General features: G+C 54.3%; 2 protein-coding genes across 11 annotated transcripts in view; one reads left to right on the top strand and one right to left on the bottom strand.

Moving 5' to 3' along the window:
* SUPT6H (SPT6 homolog, histone chaperone and transcription elongation factor) overlaps positions 1–8368 on the top strand; it is a 40055-nt gene extending 31687 nt beyond the window's left edge. For 4 of the 5 annotated variants that reach the window (XM_009432518.4, XM_016932172.4, XM_063798835.1 and 1 more), the window contains 9 exons: positions 1484–1679; positions 2976–3214; positions 3769–3882; positions 4055–4179; positions 5918–6030; positions 6310–6387; positions 6483–6649; positions 7078–7265; positions 7576–8368. In XM_009432518.4, the coding sequence (XP_009430793.2) occupies positions 1484–1679; positions 2976–3214; positions 3769–3882; positions 4055–4179; positions 5918–6030; positions 6310–6387; positions 6483–6649; positions 7078–7265; positions 7576–7762 (1407 nt within the window). In that variant the 3' untranslated portion in view covers positions 7763–8368. The remainder of the gene's footprint in view (positions 1–1483; positions 1680–2975; positions 3215–3768; positions 3883–4054; positions 4180–5917; positions 6031–6309; positions 6388–6482; positions 6650–7077; positions 7266–7575) is intronic. The other variant, XR_010152921.1, reaches the window with a different exon arrangement.
* A 1281-nt stretch (positions 8369–9649) lies between these two features.
* Positions 9650–18260, bottom strand: PROCA1 (protein interacting with cyclin A1). Of its 6 annotated transcripts, XM_063798853.1 has the most exons (6): positions 16994–17190; positions 13968–14586; positions 12820–12903; positions 10848–10983; positions 10447–10575; positions 9650–10352 (listed from the first exon to the last, which is right to left on the bottom strand). In XM_063798853.1, exons 2-6 carry the CDS (start codon positions 14029–14031, stop codon positions 9692–9694), a joined length of 1074 nt encoding a protein of 357 aa, XP_063654923.1. In that variant the 5' UTR covers positions 14032–14586; positions 16994–17190; the 3' UTR covers positions 9650–9691. The 6 variants fall into 6 exon arrangements, with proteins under 6 accessions (XP_063654923.1, XP_016787667.1, XP_016787669.1 ...); XM_016932178.3 differs by lacking the exons at positions 13968–14586; positions 16994–17190 and adding an exon at positions 17714–18260; XM_016932180.4 differs by lacking the exon at positions 13968–14586 and having other exon boundaries at positions 16994–17557.
* Between the last annotated feature and the right edge of the window lie 1230 nt (positions 18261–19490).

The raw sequence follows: 19490 nt of genomic DNA, 5'->3' as shown, positions 1-19490 counted from the left end.
CAATTTTCAGCTGCCCAGATCAGGTCTCTTTAACTTTGGGCTGTCCCCACCAGAAGTTAGGCTCTGTTCCCAGTGGCTGCTGGTGGGAAGTGTTTCAGGGAAGATTTATAACTAGTTGAAAGAAGCTAGGGTGAGAAGCATTTGAATGAGTAGCAGCTTTTGTTCACTGCCTTTGTGAAATTTCAGCAAGTTCCCAGTCCTTTGGGAGAGGGCTCTTCCTGTGTGGGAAGCTGCAGTTCAGTCCAGAGGGCAGGGCCCAGCATTACATGCTGTGAAACAGAAAGGCTCTGCCTGTTCTCCCAAGACCAGGCATCAGTGCTTTAGAGGGTGGAAAATAATGCATGGCACAGCCCCTGTGCACAGGGAGCCTCTGGATCCTCTAGGCAGAACCAGATGACACAGAAGGAACCTTGAGATGGTGTCTGTGGATAGGGAGGAAATCTCTAGGCTCCATTTCTGTTCTGTTATTTTCCGGCCATATATCATGCACCCACTAGATACCAGCACTGACATCGACATATGTTGTCTCTAATCTCACATGCTGATGGAAATGGAAATATTGTCTTTTGTCAGAGAAATTCAACTTTTTTCAAAATCACCCAGTTAGTGATATAGCTGATACCAGCTCTGCGAAATTCACTGGTTCTGAGTGTTGTGAACCTCTGAGAACTATGACTTAGGAGGGCTGGGGAAAGATAGTTCTAATAAGTGAAGCTGGGGAGATTTTTCACAAGGAGAAGAGTGATGCAGAGTGACTGGCTTTTGCCACTACTTAGACAGAAGGGCTCATATCAAGGGTAAGATACAGAAAACAGCTATTATTTTGCTTCCCCTTCAAAAAGGGAAGTCAAGCCAGGCATGGCAGCTCACACCTGTAATCCCAGCACTTTGGTAGGCCAAGGTGGGTGAAGTCATTACTTGAAGTCAGGAGTTCGAGACCAGCCTGGCCAACATGGTGAAACCCTGTCTCTACAGAAAATAAAAAAATTAGCCGGGCGTGGTGGCACACGCCTGCAATCCCAGCTACTCGGGAGGCTAAGACAGGAGAATCGCTTGAACCCTGTGGGTGGAGGTTGCAGTGAGCCAAGATCACGCCACTGCACTCTAGTCTGGGCCACGAGTGAGACTGTCTCAAAAAAAAAGGCGGGGGGTGTTGGGGGAGTCAACCTTTGATGGCACCTTGGGAGCAGTAACTAGGCAACTTCATGGGAGAAGAGAAGAGTGCCAGGGACAGGGTAGATCCAGCAGGCTTCAGCTGGTTTTCCTGCCCAGAGTGGAGGCATTAGTGCAGGGCTTGGCCTGTAGTCTACAGACAAGATTCCACCCCAAACTCCCAGTCTGCCATTCAGCAGCTGGCTGGCTTTGGGCAAGTCACTTTACACCTTACACCTTTCTGCCTGGACTTTGGTTTTCTCATGGGTGAAATAGGGCATCGGGCTAGATCATCTTTGTTCCTTCCAGCTCAAATGTTCTGTGGATCTAGGTGGGAATGACTGTTCACTGCCGCATCATGAAGATTGACATTGAGAAGTTCAGTGCAGACCTGACCTGCCGCACCTCAGACCTCATGGACAGGAACAATGAGTGGAAGCTGCCCAAAGACACCTACTATGACTTTGATGCTGAAGCTGCAGACCACAAGCAGGAGGAGGACATGAAGCGGAAGCAGCAGCGGACCAGTGAGTGTGCCTCCCACCATCTCTGTGCGCCCTGAATCTTGGCAGTTCTCCCAGTGCAGGATTCAGGCCACAGGATGCACATGTGTCAGTCTCCCAGTGGAAGTGGGGACTCAGCTTTGAGGTGCTAAGGCCTGGAGATGTCATGAAAAAGTCATAGGTAGGGCTGGAACCCAGAGTCTCTTGGGTCACATTTTCTTTGCTAATGCCTTGTGACTCTTAAAGCCTCATTCTTTCAGTGTCCTAGGAGCCCAGGTGAACATGTCCTTCATATCAGCTAATCCAAGCCCAGAGAAGGTGAAAGAGTCTCAGAATCCCATAGTGGGTCAGAAATTAAGCCCAAACAGGGTGGCTCACGGCTGTAGCCCTGCACTTTGGGAGGCCAAGGCAGGAGGAGCACTTGAGCCCAGGAGTTCAAGACCAGCCTGGGCAACTTAGTAAGACCCCATCTCTACAAAAAAAATTTTTTAAATAGCCAGGAGCCAGGTGCGGTGGCTCATGCCTATAATCCCAGCACTTCGGAGGCTGAGGCAGGTGGATCACTTGAGGTCAGGAGTTCAAGACCAGCCTGGTCAAAATGGTGAACCCCCGTCTCTACCAAACATACAAAAACTACCCAGGTGTGGTGGTGGGCGCCTGTAATCCCAGCTACTGAGGCAGGAGAATTGCTTGAACCCAGGAGTGAGAAGTTGCAGTGAGCCGAAATTGCACCACTACAGTACAACGTGGGTGACACAGTGAGACTCTGTCTCAAAAAAAAAAAAAATGGCCAGGCGCGATGGCTCACACCTGTAATCCCAGCACTTTGGGAGGCTGAGGCAGGCGGGTCACTTGAGGTCAGGAGTTCAAGATGAGCCTGGCCAAAATGGTGAAACCCCGTCTCTACTAAAAGTACAAAAACTAGCCAGGCGTGGTGGTGGGCGCCTGTAATCCCAGCTACTGAGGCAGGAGAATTGCTTGAACCTAGGAGGGAGAAGTTGCAGTGAGCCAGAATTGCGCCACTGCACTACAACGTGGGTGACAAAATGAGACTGTCTCAAAAAAAAAAAAAAAAAAGAAAGCCAGGCATGGTGATGTGCACCGGTGTATTCCCAGCTATTTTAGAGGCTGAGACAGGAGGATCGCTTGAGCCCAGGAGTTCGAGGCTACAGTGAGTCATGATTTGCCACTGGCACTCCAGCCCAGATGACAGAGCACCCCAACTCAATAAATAAATAAGAAATGAAGGCCTGGTTTGTCCTGTTGCTGCCAGCTCCTAGCCCCATCACCCAGTCTGTACTGCTTTTCTGCCCTTTTCAGCATACATCAAGAGAGTGATCGCACACCCATCCTTCCATAATATCAATTTCAAGCAAGCAGAAAAGATGATGGAGACCATGGACCAGGGTGATGTGATTATCCGACCAAGCAGCAAGGGCGAGAACCACCTGACAGTGACCTGGAAAGTCAGTGATGGCATCTACCAGCATGTGGATGTGCGGGAGGAGGGCAAGGAAAATGCCTTCAGCCTGGGAGCCACTCTGTGGATCAACAGTGAGGTGAGAGCCAGTGCCTGCCCACCTCCCATCCCACTCCTGCTTCCAGAAAGGCGCCCTTCAGGGTGCCTTCACCTGACATTAGTAACTCGGGTCATAGGTATTTTAGCTGTGCACAGCAACAAAACGGGAGGTGGTTTGCGGAATGAGTCATTTGATATCAATTTTATTTTGTCCCCTCCTTCCGTGTCCTCCAAATGTTAAAATAGTCTACCTAGAGAGAGCCAATGGAGGAAGAGGAGAAAATACACATATATACGTACACACATATATCAAGTTTCTCTTTTCTGTTTTCAGTGAAGAGAAATCTGGTGAATTTTCCTGTTGTTCCCAAGCACTAGGGGAGAATCAAAGCCAGGATTTAAAGGACTTTATGCCCTGTGAGCTAATATATCTAGACATGACACAGATGGATAAACTGAGGGGACTTTGCTATGGAGTGAGGCTTCAGCAGGACTGAGAAGCCCATCCCCTCCCATGGTTTTTCTTCTGGATGGATTTGATCAAGAATCTCAGCTCTGGATATGACACATGGGGCCTTTACCTTCTTCCCACAGGAATTCGAAGATTTGGATGAGATTGTTGCTCGCTATGTCCAGCCCATGGCATCCTTTGCCCGGGACCTTCTGAATCACAAGTATTATCAGGACTGCAGCGGTGGGGACCGCAAGGTAAGCCCAGGGCCCTCTGAGGAATGACACTTGCCAATTACTTAAGGATGTACGCTTTCCCTTCAGTATAGGGGACACTCAGGCGGTGAAGGAAGTGTACATCATGTGTGCACCAGACATTGTGTACCAAGCATGCTGCTATCCCAACCTCTCCCCCTCATTCTACCCCCAGAAATTAGAGGAGCTGCTCATCAAAACTAAGAAGGAGAAGCCCACCTTCATCCCTTATTTCATCTGTGCCTGCAAGGAACTGCCCGGCAAGTTCCTACTGGGATACCAGCCCCGGGGTAAACCCAGGTGAGCACTAGTGCTGAGAAGGTGCTGCCACTGGGGTTCATAGGCAGGCTAGAAGGCAGGGAGAGGCCCGGAGCAGTGCCCTCTCTGGCTCTGCTGGACTGCCTTTCTCCTCTCATCTGTTTAGAACAGAGGTGGAGGTTGGAGGTGGGAAAAGAGGGTGATGATTTCAAGGCAAAAAGGCAAGGATTCACATAAGAAGGGCGCTTTCTTTAACACCGTGAGAAAGGAGTTCCCTTCACCTCCTCTCCCTCCCACAGAGTGACAGGAGTCACCAGACACTCTTCACCTGATTGCAGAAACTGGGGGCCAGTACACTGGTCTCTCCTGTCCACCACCTGCCTCACCCTCACCAGGGCTTGCACACAGTGGCTCACTGTTGCTGTAATGTGCTCACTCCGCCCGCACTGAAGCGGTGGTCAGGAGAGCCTGTCTCCTGTTCTGCTCTGTCTCCTGCTCTGCCTGCTTCTGTGTGACTAACAGGCTGGCCTTCCTGAGGTATTCCTTTATCTGAGTCCCTCTAGCGCTTACCCTGAACCTAGAGGACAAAGTCCAGTTTCCTTAGACTGGCATCTTTGTGTCTGTGATACAGACTGGTAATCACACTTGCTTCTCTGCCTAAGCCCTGCCCCCATCCTTCCATTGGCCTTTGGCCATGTGCACTTCTGCTTTTATCCTTGTACTGGCTTTACCTGATGCACAGCTCAGGCTGCATTAGTAGGGGCTCAGTGGCCAGATGACAGGAAGCCCTAGACTCTGTACCGTGTGCCATCTTGGGCACATCTGGAATATTGTGCTCATTTCTTGAGAAGCCTGTTGACTCACCAGTGTGCTTCCAGAGGCCAGCAGCCAGGGCTAAGTGGGGCTGGAAACTGTGTCCTATGTGGAACAGTTGAGCAAACTGGTGGCGGGGGTGGGGGCTCTAACCAGGACCAGGTGCAGCATGATAGCTTCTGGGGAAAGGAGCTGACTCTCCTTGTGTGGCAGAATTAACACTTATGGAAGAGTTAGGAGGCAGGTGTCAGCCTAATAGAAATGAGAACTGTGTACTATGTAGCATTATCTGGTTGCCATTGATAGCTGGCCTTTATTGAGCACAACCCAGCTTTAGGCATTGTGGAATGTGCTCTGTGCATTCTCATTTATCCTCACACCCACCCCATAGGCTTAAGTGCTGTGGTCCTCATTGGACAAATGAAGCAGAGATTCAAGTTTGGTAACTTGGTGCAGCGTGTCATATGTGGTGAATGGCAGAGCTAAAACTAGAACTAGAACTGGAACTCACCCAGAGCCCCTCTTAACAACTATCTGCTACTCTCAGAAGTGTTGAACAAGGGCAGACTACCACCTTCCACAGCCACTGCAGAAAGATGCCTGCTTTAGGGGAGTTGCGATTTGCTGCTCTGGGAGGCCCCTTCCAACCCTGGCACTATGGGATCTCGGTCTCACTTCACCGGCAGTATCCTGCCTTCATACTGCAGCCCAGTATGGTAGCACAGCCTCCAGCAAGCCTTCCTCCGGCAGTCCGTATGCAGCACACAGAGGGCCACTGACTCCTTGGTCTTCAATATGTTCTGCCATGTGCTGCTCACCTCCCTTCACAGGCCTGGGGACTGGCTGTGTCATCTCTCCTTTCCCCTAGCACCCAGAATGGCTACTTCACATGGTGGGCATCTGTTCTGGTCGCTCTTGTGGTGGGTCCCAAGTGGTTTCTGATGCATGTTTCCTTCTAAAATCCTAGGATAGAATATGTAACGGTGACTCCAGAGGGATTCCGGTACCGGGGCCAGATCTTCCCAACCGTGAATGGACTGTTTAGATGGTTTAAGGATCACTACCAGGATCCTGTACCAGGTGAGTTCTGCTCTTCCTGACTTCAGGGACGTGGCTGGAGGAACACCTAGGACCTGACTCAGAGTAGTCCCAGCCTAGGGGACCAGGTGAGGAGTAGGCTGTCACTGCAGCTGTCTTACTCCTCCTGCAGCCTCCCAGCACCAGGAAGGTTCTCCATCCACTGTGCCTATGCAGCTTCCCTTCCTCCTTCCACCTACTTCAGTGCCCCTTCCACCCCCTGAATTGGGAAACCAAAAATAGGTTTCTGGAGGGATGTAACTAAATAATCACTTCCTGCAGGCATCACCCCTAGCAGCAGCAGCAGGACCCGGACACCTGCCTCTATCAATGCTACCCCAGCCAACATCAACCTTGCAGGTGAGGAGCTTGAGCCTGGGACTGGAGGTGGGAAGGATGGAGCTAAAGGGACTTTCACCTCTAACATGCCCCTCCCCACCTCTGTGTGCTTACAGATCTGACACGGGCTGTGAATGCCCTGCCTCAGAACATGACTTCACAGATGTTCAGTGCCATTGCTGCGGTGACAGGCCAAGGACAGAACCCTAATGCCACCCCAGCCCAGTGGGCCTCCAGCCAGTACGGCTATGGCGGCAGTGGAGGCGGCAGCAGTGCTTACCACGTATGTGGCTTGGGGAGGAAGCTCCCTGTGCAGGGTGGGGCCCATAGACTGCCCTCTCGCATTGCCCACAAGGGGCTTCACATGCACAGATGGAGCTGCCACGGCCTTGGTAACTGTCTCCAACAGATATTTCTTGTCCTTAGGCCCATTTGAAGGGGAAGAGGGTAAGAGAGGGCATAACCTTTCCACGGGCCTTTGGGATCTTTGGAACCCGCAAGCCACCAGAAAGTTGACATGGTCAGGACCAGTGGGCACCACTGTGTGCTCGGTGCTGACCTGCAGGCTTCCCACTGCTGGTCAGAAGCACATACTCAGTAGAAGATCATCTGGAAAGCTTTGCTGAGCCCACCCTTGCGCTTACCCAGAATTCACAGCAAGGCCAAACAAGCCCCACACCCATCCCTATTTAACTGTTCATGCCTCTCCAGGTATTCCCAACGCCAGCCCAGCAGCCAGTGGCCACACCACTAATGACCCCTAGCTACTCCTACGCGACCCCAAGCCAGCCCATCACCACCCCTCAGTACCACCAGCTCCAGGCCAGCACCACCCCACAGTCGGCCCAGGCCCAGCCCCAGCCCTCTTCCAGCTCCCGGCAACGGCAGCAGCAGCCAAAGTAAGTATCTGGATGGTGGCACAGTGCAGGTCAGTGGTAGGGGCAGGTGTTGTCAAGAGACCGAAAGGCTTAGCAGAGGCAGGTGCTCTGGATCCTCTGAGGGCCCTGACCACATGATATGCCAGGAACACTAGTTTCTGGGTGAAGACGGAAGAGGGCAGTATGGCAGCCAGCTGCTGCTGTATCTGCCTCATCCCAGTAGAGGGGCTGCTGCCCATAGGTATGAGGTTCCTTTCTGCAAGGGTACAGTGATTGGTGGGAAGACTTCCTTCTAGCAAAGTCCCAATCTCAACTTTTCTTCCCCTCCCAGGTCCAACAGCCATGCAGCCATCGACTGGGGGAAAATGGCGGAGCAGTGGCTGCAGGAAAAGGAGGCAGAACGGCGGAAACAGAAGCAGCGGCTGACACCTCGGCCCTCCCCCAGCCCCATGATCGAAAGCACCCCCATGTCCATTGCTGGCGATGCCACCCCACTCCTGGACGAGATGGATCGGTAGGGGGCCTGCTCCTCGGACTCTGGTTACCTCTGAGGCTGGGAAAGGCCTGGCCGCCCACTGCCTCCCTCCCTGCCCCTCCTTTTATGTCCATAAAGTGGCGTGAAGTGAGACGTTCTCTTTGGTGGTCAACCCGGATGGGTGACAGGCTGGATGGCCTTGTGAACTTGAGCTCAGTGTATGCTAGGCAACAATTCTCCTGCTCCAGACCCTCACCGACCACCTGTCCTGGGACCAGGCTGGGAGGGGAGTGTGGCAGGGAGGAGGAAGAGGAAGGTGAGAATGAGTAGAACAGTTTTGTATTCTACTCCCTACAAGCCATTTTGAACTTCTGCCCTCACCGGACTCTGGGCTGTGACTGGGGCACCAAACTCAGCACATGAGTCTCCCCTAGCTCTCGTGGGGAGAGGGATGCTATTTATTCAGTTTGGGGCAGGAGGGAGAGGAGGGAAAGTATTTCTGACCCTGATGCCAACAGCCGGGTGGCTGTCCAAGCAGGATTGCAGGGGACACAGGGAAGCACTGCCCAGCCCCTGCCTCGCTGCCCTTTCCCCCCTGCTGCTGCCACCGCTTCCTGCCTGTCATTTGAATAAACAGTGTTTCTATTGAGCTCTTGCCAAAGCCTCTCTCTCCAACTCTCCAGCTCTTTGAGGGGTGGCTTTCAAAGCAGTGTTTGGAGCTCCAAGGACTCCCCTGACTCCCTCTTCTGATCCATCAGAGGCAAAGATTCATAGACTAGAGGCAGCTTCTGCATCAGACTGCCTGGGGCACATCCCTGCTCTACTTCCCAGCCGGGTGACCCTGTGCCAGTTCCTGCTGCCTTTCAGCTGGCTGTCTTACCTGTAACATGGAGATAGTGATACCTGCCTCATCAGCTGCTGTGAGGACCAAGGCAGCGTGTGCAAGCTCCTTGGCCCAACGCCTGGTACCTCGCAAATGTTACCCGGTATTATTACACCCACTCACTCACCCACAGCACAGCTGCCCCATCCGCCCATGCCTGCTGGTCTTCTCTGGCACCCTGGAGAAAGGCCACAAGTAAATCTGGATTTCTCAACTTGAGCCTCTGCCGTTCATCTCTTCCCTTTTCCCAGCTGGGCCTTGGTCTCTCGCAAGCTCTCAGCAGTAAGGTGTTCCTGCCCCAGGATGGGGCCCTGCTCACCTGCTCCCCTCCAACACACTGGCCCTGGCCCTTTGTCCCTGCCCCACTGCATTTTTTGTTCTGAACTCCTGCCATCCCTGTTTCTGCACAAGGGCTTCGTCTCACAGCTCTGTGAGTCAATGCTGGGAGAGTGGGGCCTCTGGCTCCCTTTCCTTTGCTTGGGGCTCAGCAGAGAAGTCAGAAAAGGCCACTGCTGCCCAGATGTGGCACACTCCCTCCCCTTGTTTTTCTTCAAGATCTGGGGGAAGGGGCCAGCTCTGCCAGGAACTCAAGTCAGCTCCCTTCAGCACAAAAGGGCTACAAGGGAGGAGCTAGACCACCAGCTGGGAAGGTCAGTCTCTGGTAGTACCACGAGCACCTTCTGCAGAGCCACTTAGAGGAGGGAAAGGCCAGGCACAGTGGCACAGAGTGGGTTAAAAAGTTCCGTTTATTGGGGGTATCGCTGCAGACAGTACTGCCTGTCCCAGAAGTGGATTTCACACAGACCAGTCTCTTGCAGCAGAGAGGGGAAGCCCTCCTTCCCACCCCAGATACACTCTTCCACCTTGTCCTAGCAGGTAGGAAGAAATAGGGCTGTGCCCCTTCCTTTCCCTCCCACCTGCCTTCCCATGGGCTTCCTTTGTGAAAGCTGGATTGCCTTTGAGAAACCCCTGCAGCCCTGAGCCCACCCCTTGCCCTGCAAGAAACAGCCAGGTTGGAGGGAGAGAACAGCAGCAGAGGGCCAGCCACAGGCTCGATGGCATTTATTCTGCACCCTGACCACCCTGGCCTCAACTGAGGTTGGGGTTTGATCCTGGGGGAGATTTTCTCTTGTTTACCTTCCTGGCTTGTGAGGGCTTTGCCCCTGTCTTTTTGGCCTGGACTGTGTTCTTCTCTCTCTTCCTGGGCGATGATGATTCCACAATATCCTCGCTGGACAGTTCTCCCTGCCCCCGGCCATTGTAACTGTCCTCGCTCTCCAGCTCTTCCCGGCTTTCTGGGCTGGACTCGGACATCCTGGCCAGCTGTCTTGGGCTTAATGATCGGCTCACGTCTGGCGGGGAAGGCTCCAATTTAACCGGGCTTTTCTTCTTAGTCAACTGGCCTTTCTTGGCTTTTTTCTTCAGCTTTGCCTTCTCATCCATCTCCTTGTCTTTCTCTTTTTCCTTTTTCTTCTTTACCTTCTTGATCACCTTGCTGCCCTGACCCTTCCCTGTGGGGCTCTCAGAGCGCCAGATGGTGATGGGCGCTGTGGAGTCAGGGGTACCAGTGGCCATGCTGGTGCCTAGGTCAGGGGAGGCGGTGGCGGGCCCCACCTGCGTCGGGATGGGGGGCTTGCTTTCCTCCTCCTCCTCCTCCTCTTCCTCTTCTTCATTTAGATCATCTGCCCCACACTCATGGTAGAGTGGATGGTGGATCACTGCCACAGAAACAGGTCTGTAGCTTTTGCACCTGGGAGAAGGGACAACGGGGGAAGTTTGACAGAGAGTGGGGGGCAGTGCCCTGTAGAGGCCCCTTCCCCATCAGCCCACCGGGGCTCACTCACCAGCCATACTGGAATCGCTCCACATGCTCCTCCTCCGGTGTGAGCTCAAAGCAAGGGGACTCGATGACATGGGAGCAGGTTGGGCCCGCGCCCTGGGAGCTGCTGCTATCCTCTGAACAGTCCTTCAGCCTGCCACACATGGGACTCTCAGCCTGGCTCCCATCACTCCCCCAGGGACCCAGAGCCAGAAGCCTGAGGGACAGTGGGCTTCCGCTGGGCCTGCCTCAGGCCAACAGACCTCCTCCCCATTTCTCTTAGAGCAGAGCAAGGTGTGCAGAGCTGGGACTGGGCTGGCAGCACCAATTCAAAGCTGAAGAGGCAAACCAAAGGTTGAAGGGGAGACCACAATGAAAGTTCGGACCTGGCTCTGCCATGGGTCCCCCAAGGGGGTGGGCCCTCACCTAGAATTACAGTTGCAGTGGTTGACAGAGTGTAGGTGCAGGCTGTGGCGGACACAGTCAGAGGCGAAAGGGTAGATGATGTGCCCAGTGCACTGCTTGTGTCTCCAGCAGCACTTGTCAGGCTCCTTGCAGTCACCTGAGGGGGCAGGAGTCTGGGTCATCAGTAGCAGCCGCAGACCTCTGGGTCTTCCCACAGCTCAAGCTAAAACCTCACCAAATTCACCTGCCACCACCAGCTGTCCACCCCAAGAAGTGTTTCTGCTTCAGTAGTAGTAACTTGGCCGCAGAGTAACCCCATGTCCCAGCAAAGTGTCTGGTTCCATGTCTGATACACAGGAGACCCTTATCAAGCCCCCTGCAGTCCTGTGATTCCCTGTTACTTCTGTCCTCTCCCTCCAGTGGGAGGCCTCCACCAGCTCCTGCCTGCCCCTCAACCAGGTGCCGACAATGAGTGGCAGCCCTGCTCCACAAGGCGCCTGGTAGGAGAAGGCCCTCCTGCTATGGCACCCCAGAGCCCCAGGAGCAGCAGAGCCGCAGCATCCTCAGTTCCTACACCTGCCCTGGCCCACGCTGATCTCTCACAGCCTGGCCAGGAGCTAAGGCCTGCATCATGCTCCTTAGCTTCTGACTCGTCCTTCCCTCCCCACTTCCCCCTCCTCCCTTCTCCTTCAAGCCCCTTTTTTTCTCCTGCCTGACACCTTTCTCACTCCCCTCCCTTCCCATGCCCCCTTCTTGATCCTTTCCCTGCTCTTCACTCAGCACCTTCCCACACTCTCCCCAGTCCCTAGAGCCCCAGGCTTTCGAATGACCCACCCCCAGCCTAAGCACTCTTTTAGGCAGCACAGAGACCACATCCCCTTTCCCAGGGCACAGGAAGAAGCTGCTGGGGTGAGAATTTGGGGTTAGGGAAAAGCCCTGGAGAAAGGCCCCCACCTCTGTTGCTCAGCTCAATGCCAGTCCTGAAGACAGGAGTTTCCCCGGTCTACCACCACTGCCTCACCTCTGACACTGCCTAAGGCCCGGCTGTCCCCTCAGGCCTCTATCTCAAAGGTAAGCCCATGAGGCGACTCTGCGCCTCTCACAGCCCAGAATCTCACTCACCCGACAAAGGACAAGGGACCTTACCTCGGATTCCCCAGCACTCCTAGGGGAGGGAGGGAGCAGGCACTGGCTTGGGGTGCTGTGGCTGGATTACCCTCAAACAGGCCGAGAATTGTGCCTTTGCCAGCCCCCACGAGGAGTGGAACTAGGGTGAGACCTCATACCGGCCACCAGCCAGGAATGAGCCCAGGCTGTGGGTGTGAGTCCAAGTGGCCTCACAGTGCAGCAGCTTGGCCTGAGGCTTACCCACATTTCTTCCTCCTTCCCTTCCCCACACAAGGCTGTGAAGTCCTGGGTCCTCACTACACCGCTGACCCATGGGTGATCTGTGTCTCTCTCCTCCCCTCTTGTACCCTTTATCCCCCGGGAAGATGAGGAAGGCATGGGTATGTGGCAGGACCCTGAAACTTCACCACCACCTTGGCCTTCCTCAGCATGGCTGAGCTGGGCCAAAGGGCAGCATAGTGGCAAAGTGCCCTGAACTTGTAGTCAGGCCTAAGCCCAAGTCGTGGGTCTGTCACTTACTAGCCGGGTGGCTTAGGGCAAATTTCTTTACTTCTCTGAGCCTTTAATTTCCTCATCCACAAAATGGGATGGTGGTCATACCAATTTTGCAGGGTTGTTGGGCGGACTCAATTCACATATGTCAAAGATACTTATGTGCCATAAAGTTCTATATAAACGAATGGGGTGATTGCGGCCTTGAGAAAGGGGTCCCCTCTGGCATCTGTAGGGGATGGGTTGAGGATGGGGCAGCTTCAGGACCACACTTCCCTCCCTCCCTGCCTTAGGACCAAGCTTCCACCAGGTGTCAGCTTTCCCAGGTGAGGGGTGATGAGGATCCCCTGGGTCAAAGGTCTCCTGGACCCACCTTCAGAGAAGGTAGACACATCAGTGCTGGACGCCACACCAGCCAGCAGATGTCCTCTCTCCCAGCTGGGTAACCTGTTTACATCTGAGAGAGCATAGAGTGGCAGTGGTGGCAGCAGCCCCCTCCCTGTGCCATTTATTCACCAAACATACCCCGAGAAGCTCCACATGTCAGGCCCTTGCTGCATCCTGGAGATGCAGAGATTAAACAACAGTCCCTGCTCTTAAGGGGTTGCGGGGGGGTGGGGCGGTGAGGGGGAGGGGAGAGGGGGAGGGGAGAGGGACACGGGAGGTTCATGACAGTAATGTGATGCAGATGCTGACAGGGAAATGGTAGCACAGGACAAGGGCCACCTACCAGGACTGGAAAGGAGGACTGGGGACTATGGAAGACTTCTTGGAAGGAGCATCACTAGAGTTAGTGATGAATAGGAGCCAGCCAGGGTCTAGGCAAGGAGGGACAGCTCCAGAAACTGTCCCAGGGTGTGTGGAGCCTGGACAGAGGATGACCCTAAGCAGACCTCCAACTGGGGTGGCAGCTCCCTCAGCCATTAGCAGCCACAAGACAGTCTGCCCCTTTGCCTTTCCTTCCCACAACTAGCTTTATCCCTTGAGGCACTGGACTTGAGGTCTGCTTAAGGAAGGGAAACTGATTGCTTGGGGTCTTCAGCAAGCCTTCAGTGGCACTTGGTCATCCTCCTATAAGTCTCTGGTCAGCTCCTCCTCCTGTTTTCCACAGCACGGCAAGTACTCAAAATTTGTTAAATGAACAAAAGAATGAATGAATGACTTTAAGCACTTCCTGGAAACTCCTGCAACCACTGTTTCTCTCAGCAGATAATTTCACCGCCATTATCTGTGGACACTCCAACCCTCATCAACTTTGCTTGCCTGGGAAAAGGGTGTCCCTCCTTTCTCATGCCCAAAGCATCTATATTTTAGGTCCCAGCCAGAACTGACACCTTCTCCTCCTTTACTGGCTTCTTTTTTCCCCCCTTACAGGCTATAGACATCATAAAACAAAACACTCTGTCAATCCTGTTTCTCCTACCACTGCATATCCCCCTTTCAATCCAAATTGATTAACTCATTCAGAGGACATATGTTGGGTGGCTTCCCTCGGCACTAGAAAAGAGGCCCAGTCCCTACCTTCAGTAGGCTCAGTGTCTTCACTTCTTTCTTCTCTTCCAGCCACCTGCAACATGGCAGCCATCCGCCCCCCAATCTGAATAGCTTTGGCAAAGGCCACCAGCAGTTTCCCAGTAGCCAAATCCAGTGGGCTTCTTATCTCATTTGACCCTGTTTTTTGTTTTGTTTTGTTTTTTGTTTTTGTTTGTTTTGTTTTGAGATTGAGTCTCGCTCTGTCGCCCAGGCTGGAGTGCAGTGGTGGGATCTTGGCTCACTGCACCCTCTGCCTCCCGGGTTCAAGCAATTCTCCTGCCTGAGCCTCCTGAGTAGCTGGGATTACAGGTGCACGCCACCACACCTGGCTAATTTTTGTATTTTTAGTAGAGACGGGGTTTCACCATGTTGGACAGGCTGGTCTCGAACTCCTGACCTTGTGATCCGCCCTCGGCCTCCCAAGGTGTTGGGATTACAGGCGTGAGCCACTGCGCCCGGCCTCACTTGACCCTGTTGACCAATGAATCTCCTTCTGCAAACTGTTCCTTGGGCTTCCATGGCAGACCTCATCTTTCTCTTCCTTCTCTAACCAGCTCTTTAGTTCTTCCCTGTCTCCTTTGCTGTCTCCTCTTGTTTTGTTGTATGCCTTAAATTGGTGATTACAAGAGTTCTGACTTGGTCACCTCCTCAGAAGGCTCTACAAAAGCATGTCCTGGATAACTTCATCAACTTCCATGTTTTCAACATCCACCAATGAAATGACATAAATCTGTAATCCCATCATTTTGGGAGTCTGGGCCGGGCACCGTGGCTCACGCCTGTAATCCCAGCTCTCAGAGAGGCAAGAGGCGGGAGGATAGCTTGAGCCCAGGAGTTCGAGATCTGCCTGGGCAATATAGCGAGACCCCGTTCTCCAGAAAAAGGAAAAAAAAAAAAAAAAAAACGACATTTTGGGAGTCTGAGGCGGGAAGATCACAAGTCCAGGAGTTCGAGACCAGCCTGGGCAACATGGCAAAACCCCATCTCTACAAAAAATACAAAAATTAGCTGGCTTAGTGGTGCACAACTGTAGTCCCAGCTACTCAGGAGGCTGAGGTGGGAGGATTACCTGAGCCCAGGGAGGTCGAGGCCGCAGTGAGCCGTGATCAAGCCACTGCATTCCAGCCTGGGCAACAGAGTGAGACCCTGTCTCAACTAAAATATATGCCTTTGTTTCTAAATCCCCACCACAGCCCCATTCTATGGATGAGAACACAGAAACTCAGAGAGGATAAGTAATTTGTCCAAAGATGCATGTTAATAGACGGCAGAAGTAGGATTCAAACCCAGGTCTTCCTGGTTCCATAGCCTATGCTCTTTCAGCCCTGTCTACTTACTGTTGGCTGGGGACACACCCCTGTAAACAAAGGTCATTCTGTATGTGAAGCTCCACAGCCAAGCCTTTTTTTTTTTTTTTTTTGAGACAGAGTCTGGCTGTGTCGCCCAGGCTGGAGTGCAGTGGCGGGATCTTGGCTCACTGCAAGCTCCGCCTCCCGGGTTCACGCCATTCTCCTGCCTCAGCCTCCCAAGGAGCTGGGACTACAGACGCCCGCCACCATGCCCGGCTAATTTTATGTATTTTTAGTAGAGACGGGGTTTCACTGTGTTAGCCAGGATGGTCTTGATCTCCTGACCTCGTGATCCGCCCACCTCAGCCTCCCAAAATGCTGGGATTACAGGTGTGAGCCACCGCACCCGGCCCACAGCCAAGCCTTAAAACCACATTCTGCTTGAGTGAGCTGGCGAGGCAGAGGTTGCAGTGAGCTGAGAGAGCCACAGCACTCCAGCCTGGGCAACAGAGTGAGATTCTGTCTTATAAAATAAATCACGTTCAGCTCCATATGCAAAACCTGTCCTACCAGGCCGGGTGCAGTGGCTCATGCCTGTAATCTCAGAATTTTGAGAGGCCGAGGTGGGCGGATCACTTGAGGTCAGGAGTTTGAGACCAGCATGGTCAACATGGTGAAATCCCTTCTCTAATAAAAATCCAAAAATCGGCCAGGCATGGTGGCACATACCTGTAGTCCCAGCTGCTCTGGAGGCCAAGGCATGAGAATCGCTTGAACCCCAGAAGTGTAGGTTGCAGTGAGCTGATATTGTGCTACTGCACTCCAGTGTGGGCAGCAGAGTGAGACGGCGGGAAGGACAGGTGTTTTTTTGAGGCACAGTCACTTCCTACTGCACCTGCTTTTCAGCTCCAACACTACCAATTCCTCACCCTCTGGTTTTACTCAATCTGGACTCCACAGCCTCCCTTATCCACCCTGGACCCTAAAGTCATGCCGCTGGGACCTCAGCCAGGGTGAGGAACCAAAACTCCTCTGCCTTGCTGTTTCAGGAGCCACCATGAAAGAGACACACATGGCCAGGCGCGGTGGCTCACGCCTGTAATCCCAGTACTTTGGGAGGCCGAGGTGGGCGGATCACGAGGTCAGGAGTTCAAGACCAGCCTGACCAACATGGTGAAACCCCGTCTCTACTAAAAATAAAAAAAATAAAAAAAATAGCTGGGCGTGGTGGCGCGCGCCTGTAATCCCAGCTACTCAGGAGGCTGAGGCAGGAGAATTGTTTGAACCCGGGAGGTGGAGTTTGCAGTGAGCCGATATTGCGCCACTGCACTCCAGCCTGGGCGACAGAGCGAGATTCCATCTCAAAAAAAAAAAAAAAAAAAAAGCACACATGCAGGGTCAGAGCCTGTTTACTCTCCACTCACTAGCTCCCCCAGAGCTCGGACACCCATCAGCTCTGTTTGTGAAGGAGACGAGGGGAGGAAGGACAAAGGGGGAGACGAATTTAGTAACTCTCTTCAGAGCTGAGAAAAGCAATCTGCTCTTTAGTTCCAGAGGACAGGAGGAGACCTCTGACCAGCAGCAGTCCAGAGTTCCTGCAGCAGGAGTGACTGACAACACACACAATGAATGAGGAGGGTGATAGGGTGAAAGAAAGTGGGAGGCTTATGGCGTCTTTCCCCGTGAGGCGTTAATCGGCGCACAAAGGCCTAACTCAAAACTCACAGGTTATGCTCATCTGTACAGAATCCTCCCCGTCCTGCGGGGCCGAGGAGCTCTCCTCGACCTCGAGGCACTGGGGGTGGGCACCAGAGCAGCCGAAAGGAGTAGGGTGGGAAGGGAGGGATGGAGTAGGGCGGGAAGGGAGGGAAGAAACTAGGAGAGGAAGGAGGGAATTGGAGGAAGCAAGGGAGGGGCAGTGCGCCCGCGTCTCCTTGGAAATGCCTCTCTGGCCTCGTCGCCGCGGAGGTAATTGTGATGCCACGGGTGGAACCCTTAGTCTCCTTCGTCCACCTTCAGGGTCGATGGAACCGCCCGCTCCCGCCCCGGCGTCCGGGTGGGCGCTGGTCCACGGGCTCCAGCCAAGGCCGGCGCTTCAAGGGCAGCGGCCTGCGCCCGGTGCCACCCAGTCCGATAGCCGAGCGTTCCAGCTCTGGCTGGAACCAGACTTCCCGCCCATCCCGCGGGCGACCCAGCAGGGCCTCAGGACCCCAGTCCTCTATCATTGGCCCGCGGCTCGACGCGAGCCCGCCCCCGGCCCTAGCTCCGCCCCGGCCCTAGCTCCGCCCCGGCCCAGCACTGGGCCCCGCCTCTCTCGTTGGTTTGCCCGCCTCTCTCGTTGGTTTGCCCGCCTCCCTCGTCGGTTTGCCGGCCTCCCGCGTGCGCCGCTCGGGGTCTGCGAGCCGGGCCGCGCCCTCTGCCCAGCTCCTGTCCCGCCCCTCTTACCGCGGCATCTGCTCTCATCCCACGAGCGGGCCTTGGGCTCGGTCTTTTCCTTAGTCCATCTTTCAATTGTGAGCGTCGTCCTGACCCACATCGCTCTCCGCCCAGGTCTTCGTCTCTACAGGACTCTTGCGTGAAGTCCAACCCTGAGCCTCAGCCCGGCCGAGCCCTCGGCCCAGCCGTGAACTCCAGTCTCGGCTACGCCCCCGCCTAGCCCCTAACCCCGCCTCATGCTGGCGCAGCCCCCGGCCTCCCCAACCCGGCTCCAGGCTGCGTAGTCTTCCCAGCTGGGTCTCAGCGTCAGCCGCGTTCTTCATCCGGGGCCTCCGGCGCCTCCCAGGCCCCTCTTTATCTCAGACCTTAACCTTACAGGCCCAGCTCTCACCACCCATCTTTGGTTCCAGCTTGCAGTCCAAACCCCAGATTTTCACCCTGCCTCCAGATCGTAGCCCCAATTCTTAGTGTTACAACGAGCCTTGCCCCCAGCCCCATTATTAGCCCCGCCCCGGCCATTCTCTAAACCGCACACACCCGTCCCGCTCCCCGCCCCACCGACGCTTGGGAAACCAGCCGCAGCCCTGCCTCTGCCCGCTGGCGAGAGAGCGAACCCCATCTCTACAAAAAACACAAAAATTAGCTACTTTAGTGGTGCGCACTTGTAGTCCCAGCTACTCGGGAGGCTGAGATGGGAGGATCCCCTGAGCCCAGGGAGGTCCTGGCGTCGCCATTTCCACTCCACCTTCCGGGCTTCGAGGTCCCTCCGCCTCTGGTGGAGCCCGGGCTTCCCCTTTCTCCGCCCACAGGCCTCTCCGAAGACCTAACTCCGGGCTGAGGACCTGATGTCTGCTCCCAGCCCCTGCGCCACCCCGCAGCGTTCCCCGCCCCTGGCCCCCAGGGGACACCCTATTCTAGAGACAATACTGCCCAATAGAGAGTCGTAAGCTTATCCTGATAGACAGTCTGGAGAACAGGGCAGGCTGCATTCATAGGAACCTCATCCCAGTGACACCCCTCACGCCCTCAGGTACAACATACACACTCTGCGCATGCATATATCACAGACACACAAAATATACTCACCACACACAGACTAATACAACATGCACACGGAACACAGAACTCCCACACCCGGTGCAGCACAAACACCACACCTGGACTGTGGTGCTGGCTTCACACACATCTGTTAACAGGCAAGGCAAGGGTGAGGAGCCCAGTGCTGCCAGGGAACAGAAATGGAAAAAACAATCACAGGAGAGTGTGAAAAGAAGTTATCGCCATATCGACGACATTCCATGCACCACACCCCTCCATTTCTCTTGGCACCAGCTTCCAAAGCCAGGATGAAGAGGAGGAGAAAGGATGGGGTCCACACCTTGTTTTCTCCACCATCATCCAGGGGCTCTGCTGCTGCTACTATTGCTCTGCCTGATCCCCACCTTCACTTTCCTCCAGACCCAAGTCCGGAGTGGGTAGGGCTCCTGCCCAGACCCTCCTTCCCGTGGTAGCTCTAGAGAGTCTAGGAACTGCGAGGGAGGGGAAGCCAGGAGAAGGGAAGTGTGCAGAAAAACCAACCATCCTGGTGAGAATGGAACCAGGAATGGAACAGACAGAGCACTTGGCAACTGGGAGCCAGAATCTGCCTTCTAACTTGGACACCCCCTTAGCCTCCCAGGATGACACGAGGCCATAAGTCCTCCTTTGTTGACCCAGATGTCTGAGGTGCTTCCAGCTACTCTGGAACTCTGGGTTAGATGTCAACAGGGAGCCAGGGTCTTGGTCA

The sequence above is a fragment of the Pan troglodytes genome, chromosome 19 (assembly GCF_028858775.2).
Source record: "Pan troglodytes isolate AG18354 chromosome 19, NHGRI_mPanTro3-v2.0_pri, whole genome shotgun sequence".
Taxonomy (NCBI): Eukaryota; Metazoa; Chordata; class Mammalia; order Primates; family Hominidae; genus Pan; species Pan troglodytes.
Note: the sequence above shows the minus strand (reverse complement) of the source record. Positions and strands in the feature narration are given on the sequence as shown.